Source organism: Petaurus breviceps, unplaced genomic scaffold (assembly GCF_028583685.1).
Source record: "Petaurus breviceps papuanus isolate PSGF00001 unplaced genomic scaffold, PetGlider_PUasm1.0 76, whole genome shotgun sequence".
NCBI lineage: Eukaryota > Metazoa > Chordata > Mammalia > Diprotodontia > Petauridae > Petaurus > Petaurus breviceps.
This window is the reverse complement of record NW_027186473.1, coordinates 62,058,451-62,079,323: the sequence shown is the minus strand read 5'-3', so window position 1 is coordinate 62,079,323 and position 20,873 is coordinate 62,058,451. Positions and strand designations below refer to the sequence as shown.

General features: G+C 37.7%; 1 protein-coding gene across 5 annotated transcripts in view; it reads left to right on the top strand.

Annotated features, from left to right (window-relative positions):
• The window catches only part of CTSO (cathepsin O), an 82,317-nt gene that overhangs the window by 10,455 nt on the left and 50,989 nt on the right, over positions 1 to 20,873 (top strand). For all 5 annotated transcript variants that reach the window (XM_069105616.1, XM_069105618.1, XM_069105617.1 and 2 more), the window contains exon 2: positions 19,149 to 19,257. In XM_069105616.1, coding sequence (XP_068961717.1) covers positions 19,149 to 19,257 — 109 coding nt within the window. The remainder of the gene's footprint in view (positions 1 to 19,148; positions 19,258 to 20,873) is intronic.

Genomic DNA, 20,873 nt, shown 5'->3' with positions numbered 1-20,873 from the left:
GAGAAGAAGGAATTTTTAAAAAGGAAGGTTCGAGCTTAGGGGGGAGCTAGGTAGTACAGTGAAATAGAACTCTGGACTTAGAATTGGGGAGACTCATCTTCATGAGTTCAAATATTACTTCAGATATTTACTAGACTTTCCTCATCTGTAAAATAAGCTGGAGAAGGAAATGGCAAACCACTCCAATATCTTTGCCAAGAAAAATCCAAAGAGGGTCATGAAGAGTCAGACACGACTGAACAATAACAGTTTTAGGGACATTAGAGATGCAATAAAAAGCATTTATTTATAAACTGATCTCACCATTGTAAGGGAACACATTTCCTCCTGTAATCTCTGTGAGCCCCAAAGGAAAATGCCCTTTCTCCCACACAAGTCTGCAAAGTGTAAAGAGTGTAAAAAATCCCTTGACCAGAAAAGGCTAGTAGCACCTTTTGAGGGCTTCGTTACTCACCAAAACACCAATCAGATAGCCCCATCTTTGGGAAGGATCAGGGCACACACAGGGAAGGAAAGGATATACATTTCTTTTTTTTTATTTCTCTACTATAGAAAGCAAAATCAAAATATATGATTTTATATAGGAGACTATTACTTCATGGAACATTTCTAACATAATACTATTCTGTTTCAAAGCACAGTAAATAGAAATGTTGACTCAGTGCCCAGCCTGGGACATGGTATGTCACTAAGGCAATATCCATAGCACTGACAGTGACCATGAATATGCCAGCATAGTTCTGAATTACAAAATATGACAGACTCTCCATATAGAAGACAGAAGCAAAACATTTACTCAGCCACCAGAAAGTCAAGTCCCAACACGAGAAAACTGAATCCATTATAGCAACAAAGTTAAAACACCTTATCACTATAGGAAGCAACACTATCCCAAAGCCTTCCCCCTGATCTGGCCTTCCCACAAACAAATACTCACAATCCTAACTATCTACTTGCCTGCATCCTCTCCTCCCTCCTCTCTAACTGCTCTGACTCATTTCCTGCTTCACCCCTTCCTGTTTCACCCATTCAGCAAACTCCTCCTACCACAGACTCCATGTGATTATATTCAGCCTACCAAGGATCAGGAAAGATCTTCAAATTCCCTTAGTCCTGTTAAGGGGCAGGGAAGATCATCATAATCCCATTACCATTACATGCTGTAGAAAGATTACCAACTCTGGAGTTCTGGGTCTCATTTTCCTCATAGGCAAAATGGATAGAGGTGGAGGATGAGGTTGGACTTGACCTCTGAGGAGTCTTCCATTTCTTCATTGGACTGACAGAGGCCATGAGCCTTAGTTTTCCTCACTATCAAGACAGACAGTTCAGCAGATATTCAGAGAATGTGATTTTAGGTTTAGGTCCACACTACCAGATATGGAGCATTCGTAACTAATAAAGGAAAAATAAATGGCTAGCAAAAAAGAAAATGCTATTGCAAATCACTTAAAGGAGGGAAGAAGAAAATTATAAAAAGAACCAGTCTGGAATTATTTCAGATTCTCATTCTTTGTCAACAAAAGCCTGAGGATTCTTCCATCAGTGTGACCTTTTCAAATCCCTCTTCTACCTTCTAGACTTTTTTTCTGACTATCCACAGGTATCATCCGGTTACCCCTGCTTATGATAAATAGGTGAGGATTAGTAATAACAGAAAAGACAGAAGGGAAGAGGGAAATGATGAAAGTGGTCTACTCTACTCTAAGACTGTGCCTAGAGCAGAATAAGTGCTGAGGCATAATAAATAGGGAATTAAAAATGGGAGGCATTTTTATCCAACTTAGGTTTGTCTGGTATTGAATTAGTTCAATTAATCCCAAGGTCGTCCATAAAGGACTCATTTTATAAGCCAAAACAGTCATTTCTTTACCCTGTAAATAATTATCTTTACATCCATTTTTTAAACAGCCATTAAAAGGGAATTGAAAGAATACAAAGCTATCTTGGGAGCAATTTCTTCTTTATTCAAATTAAGAATTCAGCTTCCTAAAAATTCTCCAAGGATATGAGCATCAGAGAACCAACTACCCATTTCTAGGTTATGAGCATTTTCTAGAAATAACTTCCCTGAAAACCCTTCTAATAATAACTGATATTTACATTATGCTTTAAAGTTTGCAAAATACTTCATAGCTCTTATCTCTTTAGAGCCTTACAATAATCCTGTGAGGTAGGTACAGGTATTATTGTCCCTTCTTTACATATAGGGATACTGAGGCTTAAAGTAATTAAATTAATTGACTGTTGTCACATAGCAAGTAGGTTCCAAATCTAGCACTCTAGACACCAATCCCATCATTATTTTGTATCTCATCCTTTCTAACCAGAAGGAATTTTGAAGTTCATTAAGTCTAGCCTTTACATGTCCAAGAATCAATTTTACAGCTTTATTCACAAGCAGCCTCTGATTAAAGACTTTCAGTGAAAGAGAACAGAAGTAATCCATGTGGGTGGCTAGGTGGTACAGTGAATAGAGCACCGGCCCTGGAGTTCAAATTGGCCCTCAGACACTTTACACTTACTAGCCATGTAACCTTGGGCAAGTCACTTAACTCCAATTGCCCTGCCTTTCCCTCCTCCAAAAAGCAAAAAATTAAAATTAAAAAAAGAAGCAATCCATGCCCCTTTGGGTCATTTGTAATTGTTAGGAAGCTTTCCTTATATACAATTAGAATATGATTCTCTTCCATTTCCGTGCTTTGTTCCTACCAAGATCTATAATCTAGAGCCTGGAAGAGAAAATCTAATCCTTCATTCTTATGGCAGCTTTTAGGAATATAGAATTCCAACCTGGAAGGAAATACAGATTATCTAGACCAACCTCCTGATTTTACAAGTGAGAATGTTGAGGCCTGAAAGGTTAAATGATTTGGCCCAGTTCACTTAGGGTGAATTGCGGGGGCAAGGATTCAAAACCAGGTTCTCAAAATGCTAATCTAGTGTTTTATGTTCCTATGCAGGAATTCTATTTCCAGTTTAAATCCTGCAGAATTTCAGAGTTGGAAGGGACCTCGATGGCGATTCACACCAAATAATGCTTGAAAAAGAAATACTTATACAGTATATCTAGAAAAGTAGTCGTGTAGCCTTTTCCTGAAGACTTTTGATGAAGACAAATCCTTTATGTCTGAGTAGCCCATTCCACTTTTGGATAGCCCCAGTTGTTAGACTTTCCCTGCATTAAACCAAAATTTGTCTCTTTCTAATTTCTACCCTTCATTCCTATTTCTTCCCACTGGGACCAAACCAAAAGAGTGTAATCCTACTGTTCTAAGCAGCCCTTCAAAGACTTGAGGGCGACTAATATGTCTTTCATAAGTCTTCTCTTTTCTAGGCTAAACCTTGTTTCCTTACAATATCATCATATTCCATTATATTCATGTACAACTTAGCCATTGTCCAACCATTGGGCACACTTTGTTTCTTGTGTTTTGCTGTTACAATTAGTACTACTGTGAATGTCTTTGTACATAGAGGTCTTCTCATTGTTGATGTTAACTTCATTGGGATATGAAATCAGAAATGTGATCGCTTGGTTAAAGGGTATAAAAGAGATTTTCCTTGAATAATTTCATCCTTTTTTTTTTCTAGAAATTTGGGCCAAGTCACAGGTGCATTACCTTAATATATCCTTATCAGTTCTGAAATTCACAATCTTTTAGCATCTTTTCCAAATTGGTGATGATACTTCACAATTGTTTTAGTTTTTATTTCTTTAATTATTGGTGATTTTGAATACTTATGAGAAGGCTATTGATAGTTTCCATTCTTCCAAAAGGTTTCATATGCTTTAACCATTTGTCTACTGGAAAAAGTATCCTCATCAGATGGATTAGTGTCAGATATCTTTAGATTTGTGAATATTAGATGCTTAGTAGCTATGTGTCCTATCAAGATATCCTCCTACTCCAAATCTTTTCTTCTGGATCTATCTGAATGTATTTGTGCGATGGCTTTTGTGTTTAATTAAAATTATGTACTTTTGTCTTTTTCTATCCTTTGGTTAGGGATCCTCTAGCTATGAATATTCTCTAACTTTACATTTAAAAAAATTATAGTATGACTTTTTTATATTTAGCTTGCTTATACATTTGGAATTCATGATGGTATATGATTGGACAGCTAAGTGGTGCACTAGATAGAGCACTGAGCTTGGAATCAAGAAGACAGAATCCTCTTCATGAATTGAAATTCGGCCTCAGACTTTACTACCTATGTGACCCCAGGTAAGTCACTTTAGCCCTGTTTGCCTCAGTTTCTTCAACTGGAAAATGAGCTGGAGAAGGAAATAGCAAACCATTCCAGTATCTTTGCCGAGAAAACCCCAAATGGGGTCATGAAGAGTTGGGCATGACTGAAGTGACTAAACCACAGTCAAATATGGTTAAAGATGTCTGTCAAAACTTCTTTTCCACAAATTACATTCTAGTTTTCCTAGTAGTTCTTAATGAATAGATGATCTCTTTGCCAGCAGTTTGTGTACTTGGACTTATCAACTATATTCTGAGTGCATTTGCTCTTCCATCTTATTTATCTCATCTATTCTACTTAGATAATTTTTTTCAATTAAATACAAAATAGTTTTAGGATCATTGGATTCATAAAATTTTGCTTGGAGAAGACTTTGGAGGATATTTATCTGATGCACTCATTTTGTAGATGATGAGAGTTATGTGTGTGTATGCATATATGTATATATATAGATACACATATATGTGTATACTTGTATGTATATGTGTGTGGATATGTTCTTCCGAGGTCTGCTTTAGGCACAACCTCTCCTCCAAAATTTTGGTATATTATCTGTTACAGTTCTCTCTCGCATAGTTGGATAGATATAGATTTTTTTTTTCCCTCCTTCATCTTTCTACCAAGAAGTGGATAAGGTGTTTCATTATGAGTATTCTGGCATCATGGCTTCTCATTACACTAATCAGAGTTCCTTAATCTTGTGGAGATTTTTTTTTAATTTAAAGAGAGGGAGAAACTTGGGATAAGTATGGTCAGGTGAGTAGCAAAAAATATCAACAAAAACCTATTACAATACTATTGTCATTATATTAATTATTCTTTCTCACTCTGTATCAGTTCACACAAGTCTTCCCAGATGTCTCTGAAATCATCCTCTTAAGCATTTCTTACAGCACAATAGTAAGCTATCCCATTTATATACTGTAGTTGATTCAGCCACTCTCCAATTTATGAGCCCCACCCTCAGTTTCCTTTCTTTGCCACCATAAAAATAAAAATTAAATGTTGTGTTATTCCAAGATTTCAGAGAGAGCCCAGACTGGGTACCTGCAAACTCTGAATGCTCCCAAAGTTCTGTGATCCAGGATAGACTGATCTGTGTCTCATCCCTGTCCTGCCCCTCCTGTCTGAGCTCTGTCTGTGAGTTTATCACCTGGCTTTGGGCTGAGCCTGTGGGCTTCCCTTATTTGGCCTTCCATTCAACTGTTGGGGGACCAAGGTGGAAATCTCTGCTTGTTCATACTGACATAAGCAGACTTCAAACTAAAATGTACACTGGATGAGACCCTGCTCTACTTCTGGGGTCTGAATTATGCAGTACTTTCTTTTGAACTTATTACAAAGCCTAGGGCCTACCTCCTTCTTTTGGAACACTACTCCTGGGCACAGATAACCTCCACAGACAGTCCTGAAATCTGAAAATCAGATCTGAAGCTGGGGAATAAGCAACAAAACTGACAGTTTGGATCTGTTCCTCCACCTTGTACAAATTTAGGACCCTATCTACAATCTCTTCTTGCCCTGATTTACTCTTATGCATTCTTAGGGCTGATGACAAATTAATAATATTTATACTCATTAATGCATGAAATCTAACTTTATTGGCTATTCAATAATATGGGCATCATCCCCCTAGGAACAAACCACCAACCTGATAGAAGTGTTTCTTCTGCCAGGGTTCACAGGGTTCCCTCTGCCCAGATGGAGGTGGTATGTCTCCCTCTGAGGTAGCATTCTGTCCCATTTCCATCAGCCAGCATTACTCCAGAGCAAAATGCTAGGAATTTGGGAATCTCTCTTAGTTATGACCCAGGAGCAGACTAATGACCAAGGCCTCCAGCAGGTCTTTAGGATTCTGACTAAAGGCATTTTCAAATTAGAGCTAATTTCTTATTGAGGATCAATTACCTAGACTTTTGATGAAAAGAAATTATCAGTCAAAAACTAGTCTCATTATCAAGGGTTGTTGACCACATTTACTGACTCACACACATTAGTAGTTGTTTACTAAATTTAGGGGACATACATTGGAATTATTATTACTATTTACCAGATTTGAGGGATACACGTTTCCTTAATAGTCGTTTACCAGATTTGGGGACACACATACCAAACTGCCAAACTATTCCACTCACGTGCTTATATTATAGAAAATGACTTTTATATAACAAGTATTTAATCACAAATTGGAGGCTTAAAAGAGAATTGCTCATCCTAAATTAATATACTTATTCCCATCCCCTTGCTTTATAGCCTCTTCTTGGATTGAAATATTCTATGCAACTGATCCTGTACAGACCTGCCCCTAGTATCCACAGATTTCTCTATCTCCCTGTACTGATCAGGGTTAAAAAAAAATGATTCACTGTAATTTTTTCTTAGATTTCCCAATCAGGACTCATTCTGGTGTCTTTTATGTCTTTATTTGAAGTAATTGGGAGAGAAGATGTGGAACTCTCTGTACTTCCACCATCTTGGTTCTGCCATATGTCTTTACTTTTTATACATGTTTCCTATGTGAAGCAAATTATTTAGTTATTTTTCTTAACCTATTCTGCCATTTTTTTTCACTTTCTTGTATTGTTTAATCTATTGACATTTAAGGTTATAAGATTAAGTTTATGTTTTCATCCATTAGTTTCTCTTTTTAGTTTTTAATCTTATTCCTCTTTAGAGAAAGTTGTTCCTTTAATTAAATTTATTTGCATTACTTTGTGGTAGTTTATTATCACCTCCTATCTTCTTTGCTTTTTTTTCCATTGCCTTAGCCTAAGTTCCTTAAATTAACAATTCATGTTCATTTATTTTTTTTCTTTATGCTTATTTCCCTTCTCCCAACCCTGTTTTGATCCTTTCCTTTGCCTGCCAGATAAGCAAACGTTTTTATAAATTTTACCCCCATACCCTTATTTTCTTTTAATTTTTCATTTATTTATGCTGTATGTTTGTTTTAATGTCTTAATCTTAATAATACCCAGTTCATGAAGCAATGTCATATGGTGGGAATCAGTGTTTTACAAGTCTTGAGGCCTCGTTCATGATCATTCATCATTCCTAAGGTCTGATTTTCATATGTCTAGTTTTATTTCTATTCTTATTACTAGCTTCCTAAGAAACACATTCATCATCTCCCTAGGATGGAATATAATCCTTGAAAGTTCAGAAAATTTTGCCCAGATGAAATCAATTTCTTGAATATTACATTATAATTTATGTATAGCATTAATAATATACTACTCATAATATATCATACATTATATTTTATATATTATTTTGTAATGTTATATACATACATGTATCCTGCTATCATGAGAAACTTCTTTAAAATAACATCCATTGGTAGAAGCACTACCCTCCCGCGGCTCCAGCTTCCACCCTCCCCAATCCATGTAAAAAAGGGACTCTAAACAAACTTTGGAGCTGCAGAACCCACAAAATGACACGAAGAAGCTAACCTCCCACTAAGAACAGCCCGGCAGGCTGGCAGGAATTGGCCAGCACAGCGCTCTGGGAGCCGAGCCCAGCCCCACGCCGAGGCTTTAGCCCCAGGGCAGGCCTGACCAGCCGCAAGCCAGAGGGACTCCAGATCAGCAGCAGCTGTAGCCATTTCCAGATTTATCAATACATAGATGCAAAGGACAAGGTGAGAGGCCAGTGCAGTCTGGACTTTGGGACCCAGTAAGTGGGAGTGCATGGCTTTTACCCCCGGGGCGAGAAACCGCTGAGACGGCAGCGCCACGTGGGGGCTTCAGCTCCTGGCCTGCAGAGTGTAGGGGGACCAAGCACCAGTCTGAGGGGTAATCGCTCTTGCTTTAACCTGCTTCCTGGGGTGTGTGTCCAGCTTGCCAGAGCGTGTGGAGACCTCAGAGAGGGCACCCATCTAATACCTCCGGCAGCTGAGAAAACCCCAGCATTTGGGACGAAAACTCCCCTGTCTGGTGGCAGAGTCCTACTGTGGCAAAAAGCCCAAAAGTCAAATCATTGAGTGGCAAAATGAGCAGGCAAAGGAAACAAAGCAGAGAGAAGATTCCAACATTACACTCCTATTTGGGGGATAAGAAGGAGCAAGGCATGGAACAGGAGGAAATCAGTGAAGTCAGAACTCCTGCACCAAAAGCTTCAAAGGAAAATACAAGCTGGTTACGGGCCATAGAGGACCTTAAGAAGCAGATAAGAGAAGTGGAGGAAAAATTGGGAAGAGAAATGAGAACAATGCAAGAAAATTATGAAACGAGAGTCAACAGCCTGACTGAAGAAAATAATACCTTAAAAAACAGACTGACTCAAATGGCAAAGGAGGCTCAAAAAGGCAATGAGGAGAAGAATGCCTTAAAAAGTCGAATTTGCCAGATGGAAAAAGAATCTCAAAAGCTCAATGAGGAGAATCATTGCTTCAGAATTAGATTGGAGCAAATGGAAGCTCATGACTTTATGAGAAATCAAGATGCTGTTAAACAGATCCAAACAAATGAAAGAATAGAAGGCAATGTGAAATATCTCATGGGAAAAACCACTGACCTGGAAAATAGATCCAGGAGAGATAATTTAAAAATTATTGGACTGCCTGAGAGCCATGACCAAAGTAAGAGCCTGGAAAGCATCCTCCAGGAAGTTCTCAAAGAAAACTGCCCTGATGTTTTAGAACCAGAGGGCAAAATAGAGGTTGAAACAATCCACGGATCACCTCCTGAAAAAGATCCCAAGAAAGAAAACTCCTAGGAATATTATAGCCAGGTTCCGGGATTCCCAGATTAAGGAGAGAATATTACAGGCAGCCAGGAAGAAATAATTTGAATATTGTGGAAACACAATCAGGATAACCCAGGATCAGCTTCTACACTGAAGGATCGAAGGGCCTGGAATGTGATATTCCGGAGGTCAAGGGAGCTGGGATTAAAACCAAGAGTCACCTACCCAGCAAAACTGAGTATCATGTTTCAGGGGAAAATGTGGTCATTCAGTGGAATACAAGACTTTCAAGCATTCTTGCTGAAAAAAACAGAGTTGAATAGAAAATTTGACATTCAGATACAAGAAGCAAGAGAAGCATGAGAAGGTAAACAGAGAAAAGAAATCATAAGGAACTTATCAAAGTTGAACTATTTTTTTTTAAAGCAGTCAGGGTTGAGTGGCTTGCTTGGGGTTGCATGGCCAGTTGTTGCTTCTGGGTGTGGTGCTGAGTGTCTGGGCCGGGATTTGATCCGGGTTGTCCCAGCACTGGGGCCGGTGCTCTTGCTCGCTGAGCCACCTGGCCAAAGTTGAACTATTAACATTCCTACGTGGAAAAACAATAATTGTAAATTATGAAACTTTTCTCAGTAGTTGAAGGGATTAGAGATATATGTGTGTGTGTGTGTGTGTGTGTATATATATATATATGTCTTTATAAGAGGGTATGCAGGCATATGAATACATATGTGAATGTGTGTATATACGTTTACAGGTATACATAGATAGAGGGCACAGGACCAATTTAACAGGAAGGGATGATACTTAAAAGGTGAAATTAAGAGGTGAGAGGAATATAATGAGAGGAGATGGGGAGAGACAGAGTGGGGCAAACTATCTCATACAGAAGAGGCAAGGGAAAATGGTTACAATGGAGGGGAAGAATAGGAAGGCAAAAGGGAATGGGTCAACCTTATTCCTATTGAATCTGGCTTGAGGAGAGGGGGGAATACACACTAAATAGGATATCTCACCCTCCAGGAGAGTGGGGGGGAAGGGGATGTGAGGGGGGATGATGGAAGGGAGGGCAGGCTGGGGGGGAGGGAAGTTGGAAGCACCCACTTTTGAAAAGGGACAGGATCAAAGTAGAGAATAGAACAAGTGGGAGGTGGAATAGGAGGGAGGGAAATATAGTCAGTCCTTTACAGTACATCTACTATGTTATTGTTTTGCATTAGCCACACATGTACAACCTATACTGGACTGCTTGTCTCCCCAGTGGGGGTGGGTGGCAGGGGGGGAAGGGAATGAATCTGGAATTGAAAGTTTTAAAATCAAATATTCAAATATATATATATATATGTGTGTGTGTGTGTGTATGTGTGTGTGTATACTATTATTAATACCATCTTACATGTTATTAAGAAAAAAAAAGATATACAGGCACTGAGGCATAGAGATCCACTGGAAAAGTTGAAACGGGTATGGGAGAAAATATGGGAGAGAGCAGATTGAAGGTGGGGATATCCTGTGGGACTGCTGCTTTGGGGGGATGGGTGGGGGAAAAACGGGGAGAAAATTTGTAACTCAAAATCTGGCGGAAACGAATGATGTAAATCAGAAGTTAATAAAGCATTAAAAAAAAACCAACTAATAAATAAATAAATAAATAAATAATGAAATAACATCCATTAATTTCTTTTTCCAAGATGAAATCTGCCTTCCATTCCCTTATTCCATGTCTTTCCCTCCATTTCTTTTATCTTTTTCTTTCACATTCCTTGGTATTCTTTCTCTGCTCACCTCTATACAAAGTGAGAGTACATCTCCATGTCCCCTCTCTTTCTTGCCTCGCCTCTTCTCACTTTAGCACTTTTCAGTATCACATATTTTTTCATTTATAGAAGAGCATGGGATTAAGTCAATGGGATATTAATTCAGCTTTTTCTCTGCCCCTTCTTATTTATTAGTATCTCTTTATTCTTAGTCAATTAAATTTTGTCCCCCATAATTATCCTTCTTTTATCCCATTATTACATAGTCCCATTTCCTTTTGTTTAAAATCAAGAACCTATAAACATAAGAGAATTGGCTTTCATGCTTGGTTTTTCTTTTTAATTATACTTTTTTTTCTTTTTCTTTTGGTCTTTCCTTGTATCCCTAGCCTTGAACCCAGCACCTGTATACTTACTACGTGTTTAAATGCTTGCTGGCTGACATTTTTATTCTATCCCATCCTTTTCTTTGATTTCTCATGAATATGGAGTGATCTTGTATTATACTAAATGGTATTCCTTTATAACTCAAGTTGTTTACCTTGGCTGCTTGCAAAATTTATTGTTTGGTGTTGAAATTATAAAAGTAAACAATATATGTCTTAGAGTTTCAACTGTAGGTTTTCTCCCTGGCAGTATTTTCTTTTTCAATTTGATCAGTTAGGAAGTACTTTGTTGTCTAAATTAGAAAGTCTAAGGCATTTTTTCCCAGATTATTTGTCATATGGATCTTAGGTTTTAAAATTTATCTTATTTTGGGGGGTGGTATATTTTCAAGTTATCTATATACTTCCTATCTTCAATGTGAATCTCTCTGGCTTGTACAAAAATTTTATGTTCTTTATTATTGTTACATAATTTTTCTGGGATCGAGCTTAGAGAACTGACTCCAGATGGTTTTCTTGTTTCCTTTACTTGGAGCATAGAAACTTCTCCCTTCTAATGAGGTCTGCAACATAGTGTAGCTATATTTATTTTCCCTTTCTTTTCAGTAACTTGGAACAAGAATCTTTGTCTTTTGACCCTTGGGAATGGGGGTTGGAAGGGAGCCAGATTGAATTACTGCCATGGAGGAAGAGTTGGGTAGGGAGACTCTCAACCAGATCCTTAGACAAAAGCATGTGACAGAGAGTGGCTAGGTGCACTTGGTGTGGGGTGGACCAGGGATAGAAAGTGATGAGTAGGAGATTTAAGTATTTAAATTCTTTAATGATAATTTCATCAACTTTTAAGGTTATGTGAGCTTTCTGTTTCCTTTTTTGTGGCTTTAGCTTTACTTATTCTATTTTTTAAAGTTTTCATGTTTGAGAGATATATGAGAAACAATTATACAACTTTCCTTATCGGCCTCATTTTATTTTAGCTTCAGGGTATTTCCTCATTGCATTGGAATTTTTTTCTTGTTTTTTTATTTACTCATTTCTTTGATATTCCTTCTAGTTTTTCTGAAAGCTGTCTCCTTGTGTGAATTTCTTCCTTCCGCCCCATCCTGATTGTTTTACTTTTTTTTGCATACTTCTTGCTGTTTTGAGGTAATAAAGTGAGGCTGGGTTTAGACATGACAGGTCATTCAATCACTTGCCTAAAATCAACAGAGATATTTGTGAAGCATTTCACAAGATTCTCCAAATCAAGTCCAACATATACCTTGATATCTGTTAATTATAATAAAAACTTGGACACAAAGGAGGATGGTAAAAAATGTTATGAAAAATATGATTTAGGACTTAGACAGAAATAGTCTGAAATACTCATACCAATATGATATGAATATGTTATTTACCAAAAGATTTGTATGGTCAGTGTCAAATTTCACAGGCCAAAAAAAAAAAGATTATATTTTTAAGGATAGAAAATGATAGTTATTGATAAATAAATCATTTGAGAATTAGTTATTTTTGCACCAACAGATTATTGCTAGAAAGAAAAAGTAAAAATAAATACCAAATTAGTTGGAAAAAAAAGATTAAGATGAGCAGACACTATATGCAGTTACAATAGAATAATTCAGGGCTCACCCATTAAAACAAGGTAAATAATTTAAATAAGTCAACTAGTATTTATTAAACACTTCCTCTGTGCCAGGCACTGTATTACCCAGGGGTCTACAAAGAAAGGCAAAAAAATCAACAACAACAAACACCTCAAGGAGGTCACAGTCTAATGAGGGAGACAACATGGAAACAAATATATGCAAGATATATACAGGTTAGATTGGGATTAATCTCAAAGGAAAGGCACTAAGATTAAAGAGGCATAAAAAGAATTCTTGTACGGGGCAGCCAGGTAACACAGCAAGTAAGAGCACCAGTTCCAGTGTTGGGATGACCTGGGGATCAAATCTGGGCTCAGATACTTAGCACCATACCCATAAATAACTGGTTGTGTAACCTTGAGCAAGTTACTTAACCCTGAATGCTTAAAATAAAAAAAAATAACATTGTAAAAGATGATGCTTTAGCTGAGATTTGAACGAAGCTAGGGAAGTTAGGAGGAAGACATGAGGAAGGAAAGCATTCTAGTCATGGACTACAGCCAATGAAAACACTTGGAATCTGGAGATGGAGTGCTGTATGAGAGTAACTTCAAGAAAGAAGAGCAAGGGGTTTGAAAAAAAAAAGGGAAATGGACAAAAAGAAGAATTTTCCTCTGCTTTACATAATTCATTAGATAAACTTGACCAATATAAAATAACTGTTACAATAAGGAAGTCTATAAAACCCAGAAAAGCACCTTAGCTAGCAGACTATTCACCTCTTTGCCAAACCAGGAGATGTTTAAGCCAGAGATAATATCAGTTTTTAATAATCCCTTTTGAATATAATCCAAAACAAACACAAAGAGAAATTAAATATTATAAGTGGTATCTTTTTTTTTTTTGCGCTTTTTGGGGGGCAATTGGGATTGAGTGACTTGTCCAAAGTCACAGGGCTAGTTTTTGTGTTAAGTGTCTGTAATGGGAATGTAAATTTTAAAGATCTTCATATCTTCCCTGCCCCTAGGCTAAAGTGCACCTGGAGCCTGGGTGGGAGGCTTGTTTTTCAGTAGATACTTGGTCAATAAGGTTGTTACATTCTCTGAGCCAGGAGAAGGCTATATAAGCCCTAATGTGTAGCTTTGTTTGGGGGCTCACTTTGAGAAGTGTTCTGTGATTTGATCTGGATTATGGAAAGCCGTTGTTGAGAGCCCCCCCTCAGCTTTGAAAAACCCAGATGTTGAAACCCAGATGTTGATTTGGTATGGATGTAATGGTTGGACAGTTTGGAAATCTGTCTACTTGATCTGTTAATTCTGTCTGTATACTTTGAAGTTCAGGGTGCTGACCTTTTTCCCCTGAACTAGGTAAACGATACATATTTGACTGATTAAAGTAAGCTTGTTAACCCATTTTGAGTTGCTTTCCTTTAACAAAGCAGATCCAAGAACCTGTGTTGGCAGACACCCTGAGGACGCTTGGGGTGCTTGCTGCTACAGTGTCTGAGGGCAGATTTGAACCCAGGTCCTCCTGACTCCAGGGCTGGTGCTCTATTCACTGCTCCACCTAGCCACCCCTAATGAGTGGTATCTTTTGAAGAAAATCAGTGAAGGGAGAAAAGAAGCCTAAAGAAAGCTTGACATGATGACCAACTACATAAAGTCACACTAAGAGCATTTATTAATGAAACTAAAAAGACAATAAATATATTTGAAATGAAGTAGACTTTCCAACATTTTTATTCTCACTTATGAAACATTTGAGTTTCATTATCTCTATACCTAATATGTTATGCAGTGGAAATAAAGTGGCACTAAAGGAAATTAAATTGAGAAGTATGACTGGACTTACTTAAATAACTGGAGGTAATCTGTGCTGAAGGCAACAGATTGCAAAGACCTGTCTACCTGGATATCTCCTTCATCTGTCCTTTTTTTCCCAAAAGGCTTTTCCTTGTAGATCTTCATCCCCTCTCATCTGGACTCATGCAACAACCTCTTCTTGTTGAGAATCTAGGATTCCAGTTACTTCTCTCTCCAGTTTATCCTCTATCCAGCATCAAAATGATCTTCCTAAAAACAAGAGTTTGACTCAATCACTTTCTTGCTCAAAATCCTTCATGGACTCTCTGTTACCTCAAAAAAATATAAAACTCCTTAACTTGACATTTCAGATCATTCGCAATCTCATTCCGCCCTCTCTTTCTGTATAGATATTTAGTCCTAGTGGTCCCCAAATTGACTACCAGCTATTTAGCAAACTCGGCACCCCATCTCCCACCTCCTTGATTTCTTTTGGGCTTGCAATGCGCTTCCTTCTCACCTGGGTTTCTTACAATTTCTAGCTTCCTTCAGAGCTTAGCCCAGGTGCTACCTTCTCTAGGAAGCTTCTCTAAATCTCCACAGTTGTTCCTGGATTCTATGTCCCTGAACTTTAGGGAGTTTACTTATTTTTCTGCATGTTGTATCTTCATTCTACTTCATTCTTTGAGGAGAATATAAGCTCCTTGAGGACAATGACTGTTTTTGCCTTTGTATTTCCAGTGCATAACAGTACTTTGCACATAGTAGATGACACTGAATAAATAAACCCTTGTTGAAAGTACAAATGTGTGTCTTAAATTCTGATTCATACTGCCCAACTGAGGCTAGTCTTTGCTCTTGTCAACCATTTGAAAATAGGTGGTAAAGAATTGAAACTTGAATATTATGAAATTATGATTATATTTGACCCCAAAGAAAAGATGTAAGATTGTATCTTCCTATTTTCTTTGCAGAGGTGAAGGACTAGGGCTGTGGAATATAATACATAATTTTGAGTTTGATTGATTTTTTTGAATAATTTTTTCTGGACTTCTTAAAAATTATTTTTCCTAAGAGATTGCTTCTTGAAAATGTTAAGAGCAAAGGAGATATTTGGAAATGAAGGTGGTAAAAAAAACAAAAAGGGCTAATAAAAATGCAAATGATTGTCAAAGATGGCAGAAAGGGAACATGACAGGTGGTAGCAACACAACTTGAAAACAGGAACATTAACATATTGTTGGAGGAGCTGTGTATCTGTCTAGCCATTTCAGCATGAAGTCACCAAACTATGTATATCCTGTTACTAATGATAATACTACCATGACTGTAACGCAAAGAGATTTTAAAAAAAGGAAATGGACCTGCTTATAATATGACATATATACATAAGTACACACATATATATGTGTGTATATGTATAGATAGATATGTTTGTAGTGACAAAGAACTAGAAATAAATGGGATGTCCATCAATGACTGAACACAGTATTGTACATGAGTCTAATGGAGTGCTATTGTTTATAAGAAATGAAGAAAAGAATGGTTTCAGAGAGAGCTAGGAAGACTTGTATGAACTGGTGCAAATTCGCAAAAACAAATTTTACGATAAAGACAAACAACTTGAAAGCTTAAGAATATTGATCAATGCAGTGACCAACCACAATTCCAGAAGACTAATCATAAAGCATTGCTACATCCCCACACACACTCTTGGCAGAGAGATGATGATTGAAGATATAGAATGAGACCTACTTTTTTAATGGCTAATGTAGGAATTAGTTCTCAATGACTGTGAATATTTATTACAAGGGCTAAATTTTTCTTTTTAAAATGCAGAGGAAGTGGGAGGGAGAGAAAATAATTGCATGATATTGGAAAGAATAATTTTTAAAAATAAATGAGGGATGAAACATTAACAAGTTTAGGCAGGTGGCATTGACAAAGCTTGCAGACCCAGTCAAATTAATACAATTAAGTCAGTCTTCTAATCACTACCTTATAATAATCCCTGCCACTCATGCAACTTTCCACCCTTTCCCCAGACCTTCCAGTGATCTGATAGGAAAAGAAGTGAAAAAAGTGATGCTGATATTACTGTACTGAAAATGTCTTAGGAAACCACCTCAACCCTATAGTGTGTGAAGTAGTTTCAAAGAATTATCACGTCAGGTAATGAGGCTTATTATCACAAACTTGACTAACATTGGGAGGCTGATTTCCAGCCAGTGGGAAGGTACCAAGTATAGCCAGAGTATGCAAAACACCCTGGGGTAGGGAGGAAAGGAAGCAAACACAGAAATGGTTCCCTTGGCTGCCTCCTCAAAAGTCACTGTACCTGCAAAGGCAAACATACTGTAAATTCTGATTCCGATTCCAACATTCATTACAAAGTGAGGTTGCAGTAAGAGGGAAGAAGTTTGAATAGGAAGTGTTTCCAAAAGCAACAAATACTGTTCCAAAATAATGGCCAATCTTTTACTGTTAGCATTAAGGCACATTCTTCTCCCTTCTGCCTGCAGCTATATGCCTCATTTTACACACCCATAAAGGCAGTGTATCTTACCTCAGATGTGTGGAACTACCCTGCCATAACTCACTTTCTATGATGTCCTTGACCGTGGTGCTAAAAACTTAAAGCCTACTAATTTCTGTTTTGTTTTTGTCTGTTACAACTTGAAACTCTATATAGGTAAACTCATTTGCACATATAGGAGTCTTGCAACTGGCTATATAATTGCACCAGCACACAGAGCAGCCTGGTCTTCAGAATTATATAGAGGATAATTCTTTTTCAAGTACAAATGACTGGAATCTAAGAAGGAGCAAGGCAAGCTGTAACAACTACCAATAATAACTGCCCCCAAGAGCTGTGATGGCTCTATCACATAGAGATAGGATTGATCCATTGCCTTTTTTAGTCATACCTCTCTGTGATGAAGAGGAATCATGGCATAGGACAGAGGAAGACCTGAGTTTAGGCCCTACTTCTCACATTTGCTTATAGACTAGATGGCAGATATCAGGTGAGATGTTTAACCATTCAGTACCTTCAAGCAATTCTCAAAGACAGTATATTACAGACTATTTGCACACTACATTGGTAGCAGTAGACCCCACACCAGGAGTTCCCTATCCAATAGAAAGCATAAATTAAAATAAACTGTATCCTTAAAGATCAGAGACCCTCATATGAGGAGCAGCTAATTGGTTCAGAAGATAAAGTATGGGACTTGATTGGAAAGACCTGCATTCAAATCTTGTCTCAGACACTTAGTGGTGGTATGATCCTGGGCAATTTACTTAACCTTGTTCAGCCTCAGGTCCTCAACTGTAAAGTCAGGATAATAACACCTACCTTATAGGGTAAAGTCTTTGCAAACCTTGAAGCCTATATAAATGTTAGCTATTATTATCACCACCACCAACCTCCAGAAACAAAAGCTCTTGAGCTTTTAACTAAATATTTGATTAATACTGTCTCACTTACTTCCCCCATATTTTATCCAGGGCTTAATTATACCTAGAAAGCAGGTTATACCTAGAAGGCAGGACAAAAATGGCAGTCATACAATCTCTTTAGCAGCACCCAATGAAATTCCTACCCTTTATGTCACAAATAAACAGTGTTTTCCAGTTCAGCAGCTGCTGTCTGGACATAGGTGAGTCCATTCAGTGGAGGTTCGTGGAGGGTTCACAGATTCACACACTTGGGAGTTGTGGGCAGAACACAATATTTGTAGGCAAAATTCAAAAGGTCATGAAGTCTGGGCCATTTTGACGCTCAGTTTAAAAGTAAATTAAACCTAGGGTGAAGGCCTTATATATAGGGTAAGGACACATATGTGAAACAGTAGCCATCAGCAAATGAGCCTTGTTTTTGATATTTTATAGGATTTGCTGCTACATGGGGGTGGTTGCTGCCACTGGTCTGATTAGCTGATCTGTCTTCTCTCTGGCCATGCCTGCTTTAATTTCTTTTAAAGCTATTGCTCTAGCTCTCAAGTACTTCAAGTCCCTAAGCAATCTTCACTCTCATACCTTGGCTAACTGTCCTAGAGAGCAAAGTTATTTGCATATTTAGAAGTCCCTCCCGATTTAAATCTACTGTTTTTCTTGTAGAATGAAAATTTCTGCTCAGTTTCAGGAAGGATTACTTTGAATTCAAATTAATGGAGTCCATAGTTAATGATCATTCTCCTTTTCCAAAGAGAGATATCCCAACACACTTTCCCTGAAATAGTCCCTCATTTTTCTTGTTCCTCTCTGTATAAATCTAACACATACATTTTTCACGGAACTTTTCATATTCAAAGGCTCAGATTTACCAACAAAGCTCACTTGACTCTGAATTAATGAATAGCTAATAAAGTATACTTATGGCCACTTATTTGTAAATCTTCAGTGTTTTCACTATAACTAAAATAAATTATAATCTATTTCTGAAATCACAGGAAGCTTTTATACACAAAAAAAATGATCTGGAGAAAGTTATGAAAAGTCTGTGTAAGTTCTGTAAGACACAAATCAAAGCTTTTCATGTATAAATCAGTTTTTTGAACTGAGTTGTTTGAAGATATAATCAGAAAAGGAAGGACTGAATTTATTTTTTAAATCCTAATTTAGTCTTTGGTTTTGTTAATTCCTTTTTTTTTCCTCTTCTCTGGTGTCTAGGAAAGTCTTAGAAGACATCACTATTTGAATTCATTTTCATCCAGTGACAATAGTTCTGCCATCTATGGAATAAATCAGTTTTCTCATTTGTTTCCTGAAGAGTTTAGAGGTATAATCTAATGGTACTATTAACTTCCTAATTATGATGAATTTTCTGTGTCTTTGTGAATTATTTCAGTCTCAGATTTATAAGGTGACATTAGATAGAAAATTTCCATTATCTTTTAATTCAGTTCAACAAGCATTTCATAAAGGTCTTCCCAGGTTTTTTTGAAACAATCCCCTTCATTATTTTTTTAGCACAATCATATGCCATAACTTACTGGTATCCCCTCAGTTTCCACTTTTTTGGTTTCCAAAAATCAAAAAGTTTCTATGAATATTTTAGTACATATGAGTCCTTTCTTTTCTTTGAGCTCTTTGGGAGTATATATATTATTTGGCTTCACTGCTCAGGTTAAAGCAAATATCTGGTTTTGAGAATTTCTAGAAAATTGGTACTCAGGAAAGTAATTCAATGAGGAGCTTTATTGTTATGTGGCATGGCCAACAGGCAAACAAAGCATTCACACATACATTATATAGAAACAGGGGCAGCTGGGTGATGAAGTAGATAGAGTGCCAGGTCTGGAGTCAGGAATACCCGAGTCAAAATCCAGCCTCATGTACTTAATAGCTATGTGACCCTGGGCAAGTCACTTAACTTCTATTTGCCTTAATCCATTAAAGGAGGGAAGCAAACCACTCCAAGTATCTTTGTCAAGAAAACCCCAAATGGGGACAGCTAGATGGCGCAGTGAATAGAGTACCGGCCCTGGAGTCAGGAGGACCTGAGTTCAAATCTGACCTCAGACACTTAACACAGAAATACTAGCTGTGTGACCTTGGGCAAGTCACTTAACCCCAACTGCCCTACTTTCCCCCCTCCAAAAAGAAAAAAAAACAACAAACAAAAACCCAAATGGGGTAATGAAGTTGACCATGACTGAAATGACTTGACAACAACAAAATATGAAGACATAAACAAAGATTTGTTCCACATAGAAGGAACTCAATCTATCCTGAGGGTGAGGAAGATGTACTAGAGAGGGAACACACTCAAAATTAGGCTTCAGGGGTGGCCAGGTGGCTCAGCGAGTAAGAGCACTGGCTCGTGTTGGGATGACTTGGATCAAATCCGGGCTCAGATACTCAGCACCACACCCAGAAATAACTGGTCGTGTAACCTTGAGCAAGTTACTTAACCCCAATTGCTTAAAAAAAAAAAAAATTAGGCTCCAGGTGGCAAGATTATATATCGTAAGAATGGATGCAGTTGAGAACAGGTAATCAGTGCCAGATGTTGGAGAAGGCATTCCTAATCAGCCCCAGATATGGTGGAAAAGTAATTGGAATCATATATTGATACCAAGCTTGAGTGAAGCTTAGGTAGGGGGAGTTTCTTTATTGGAAACACATATAATGTTCACTATCAAAGGTAGCAAAAGGGGAATGACTCAGGGCTTCTAGAGCAAGCTAAGAGTTTATCTAATCAGAAAGCTGCAATCCTTATCTACCCAAAACAAAGTTAACAGCAGAAGGATACAAACTGGGGCAGCTATGTGGTGAAGTCAGTGAAGTCAGTAAAGCACTGGCCCCAGAGTCCGGAGGACCTGGGTTCGGATCTAGCCTCAGACACTTCACACACACACACACACACACACACACACACACACACACACACAC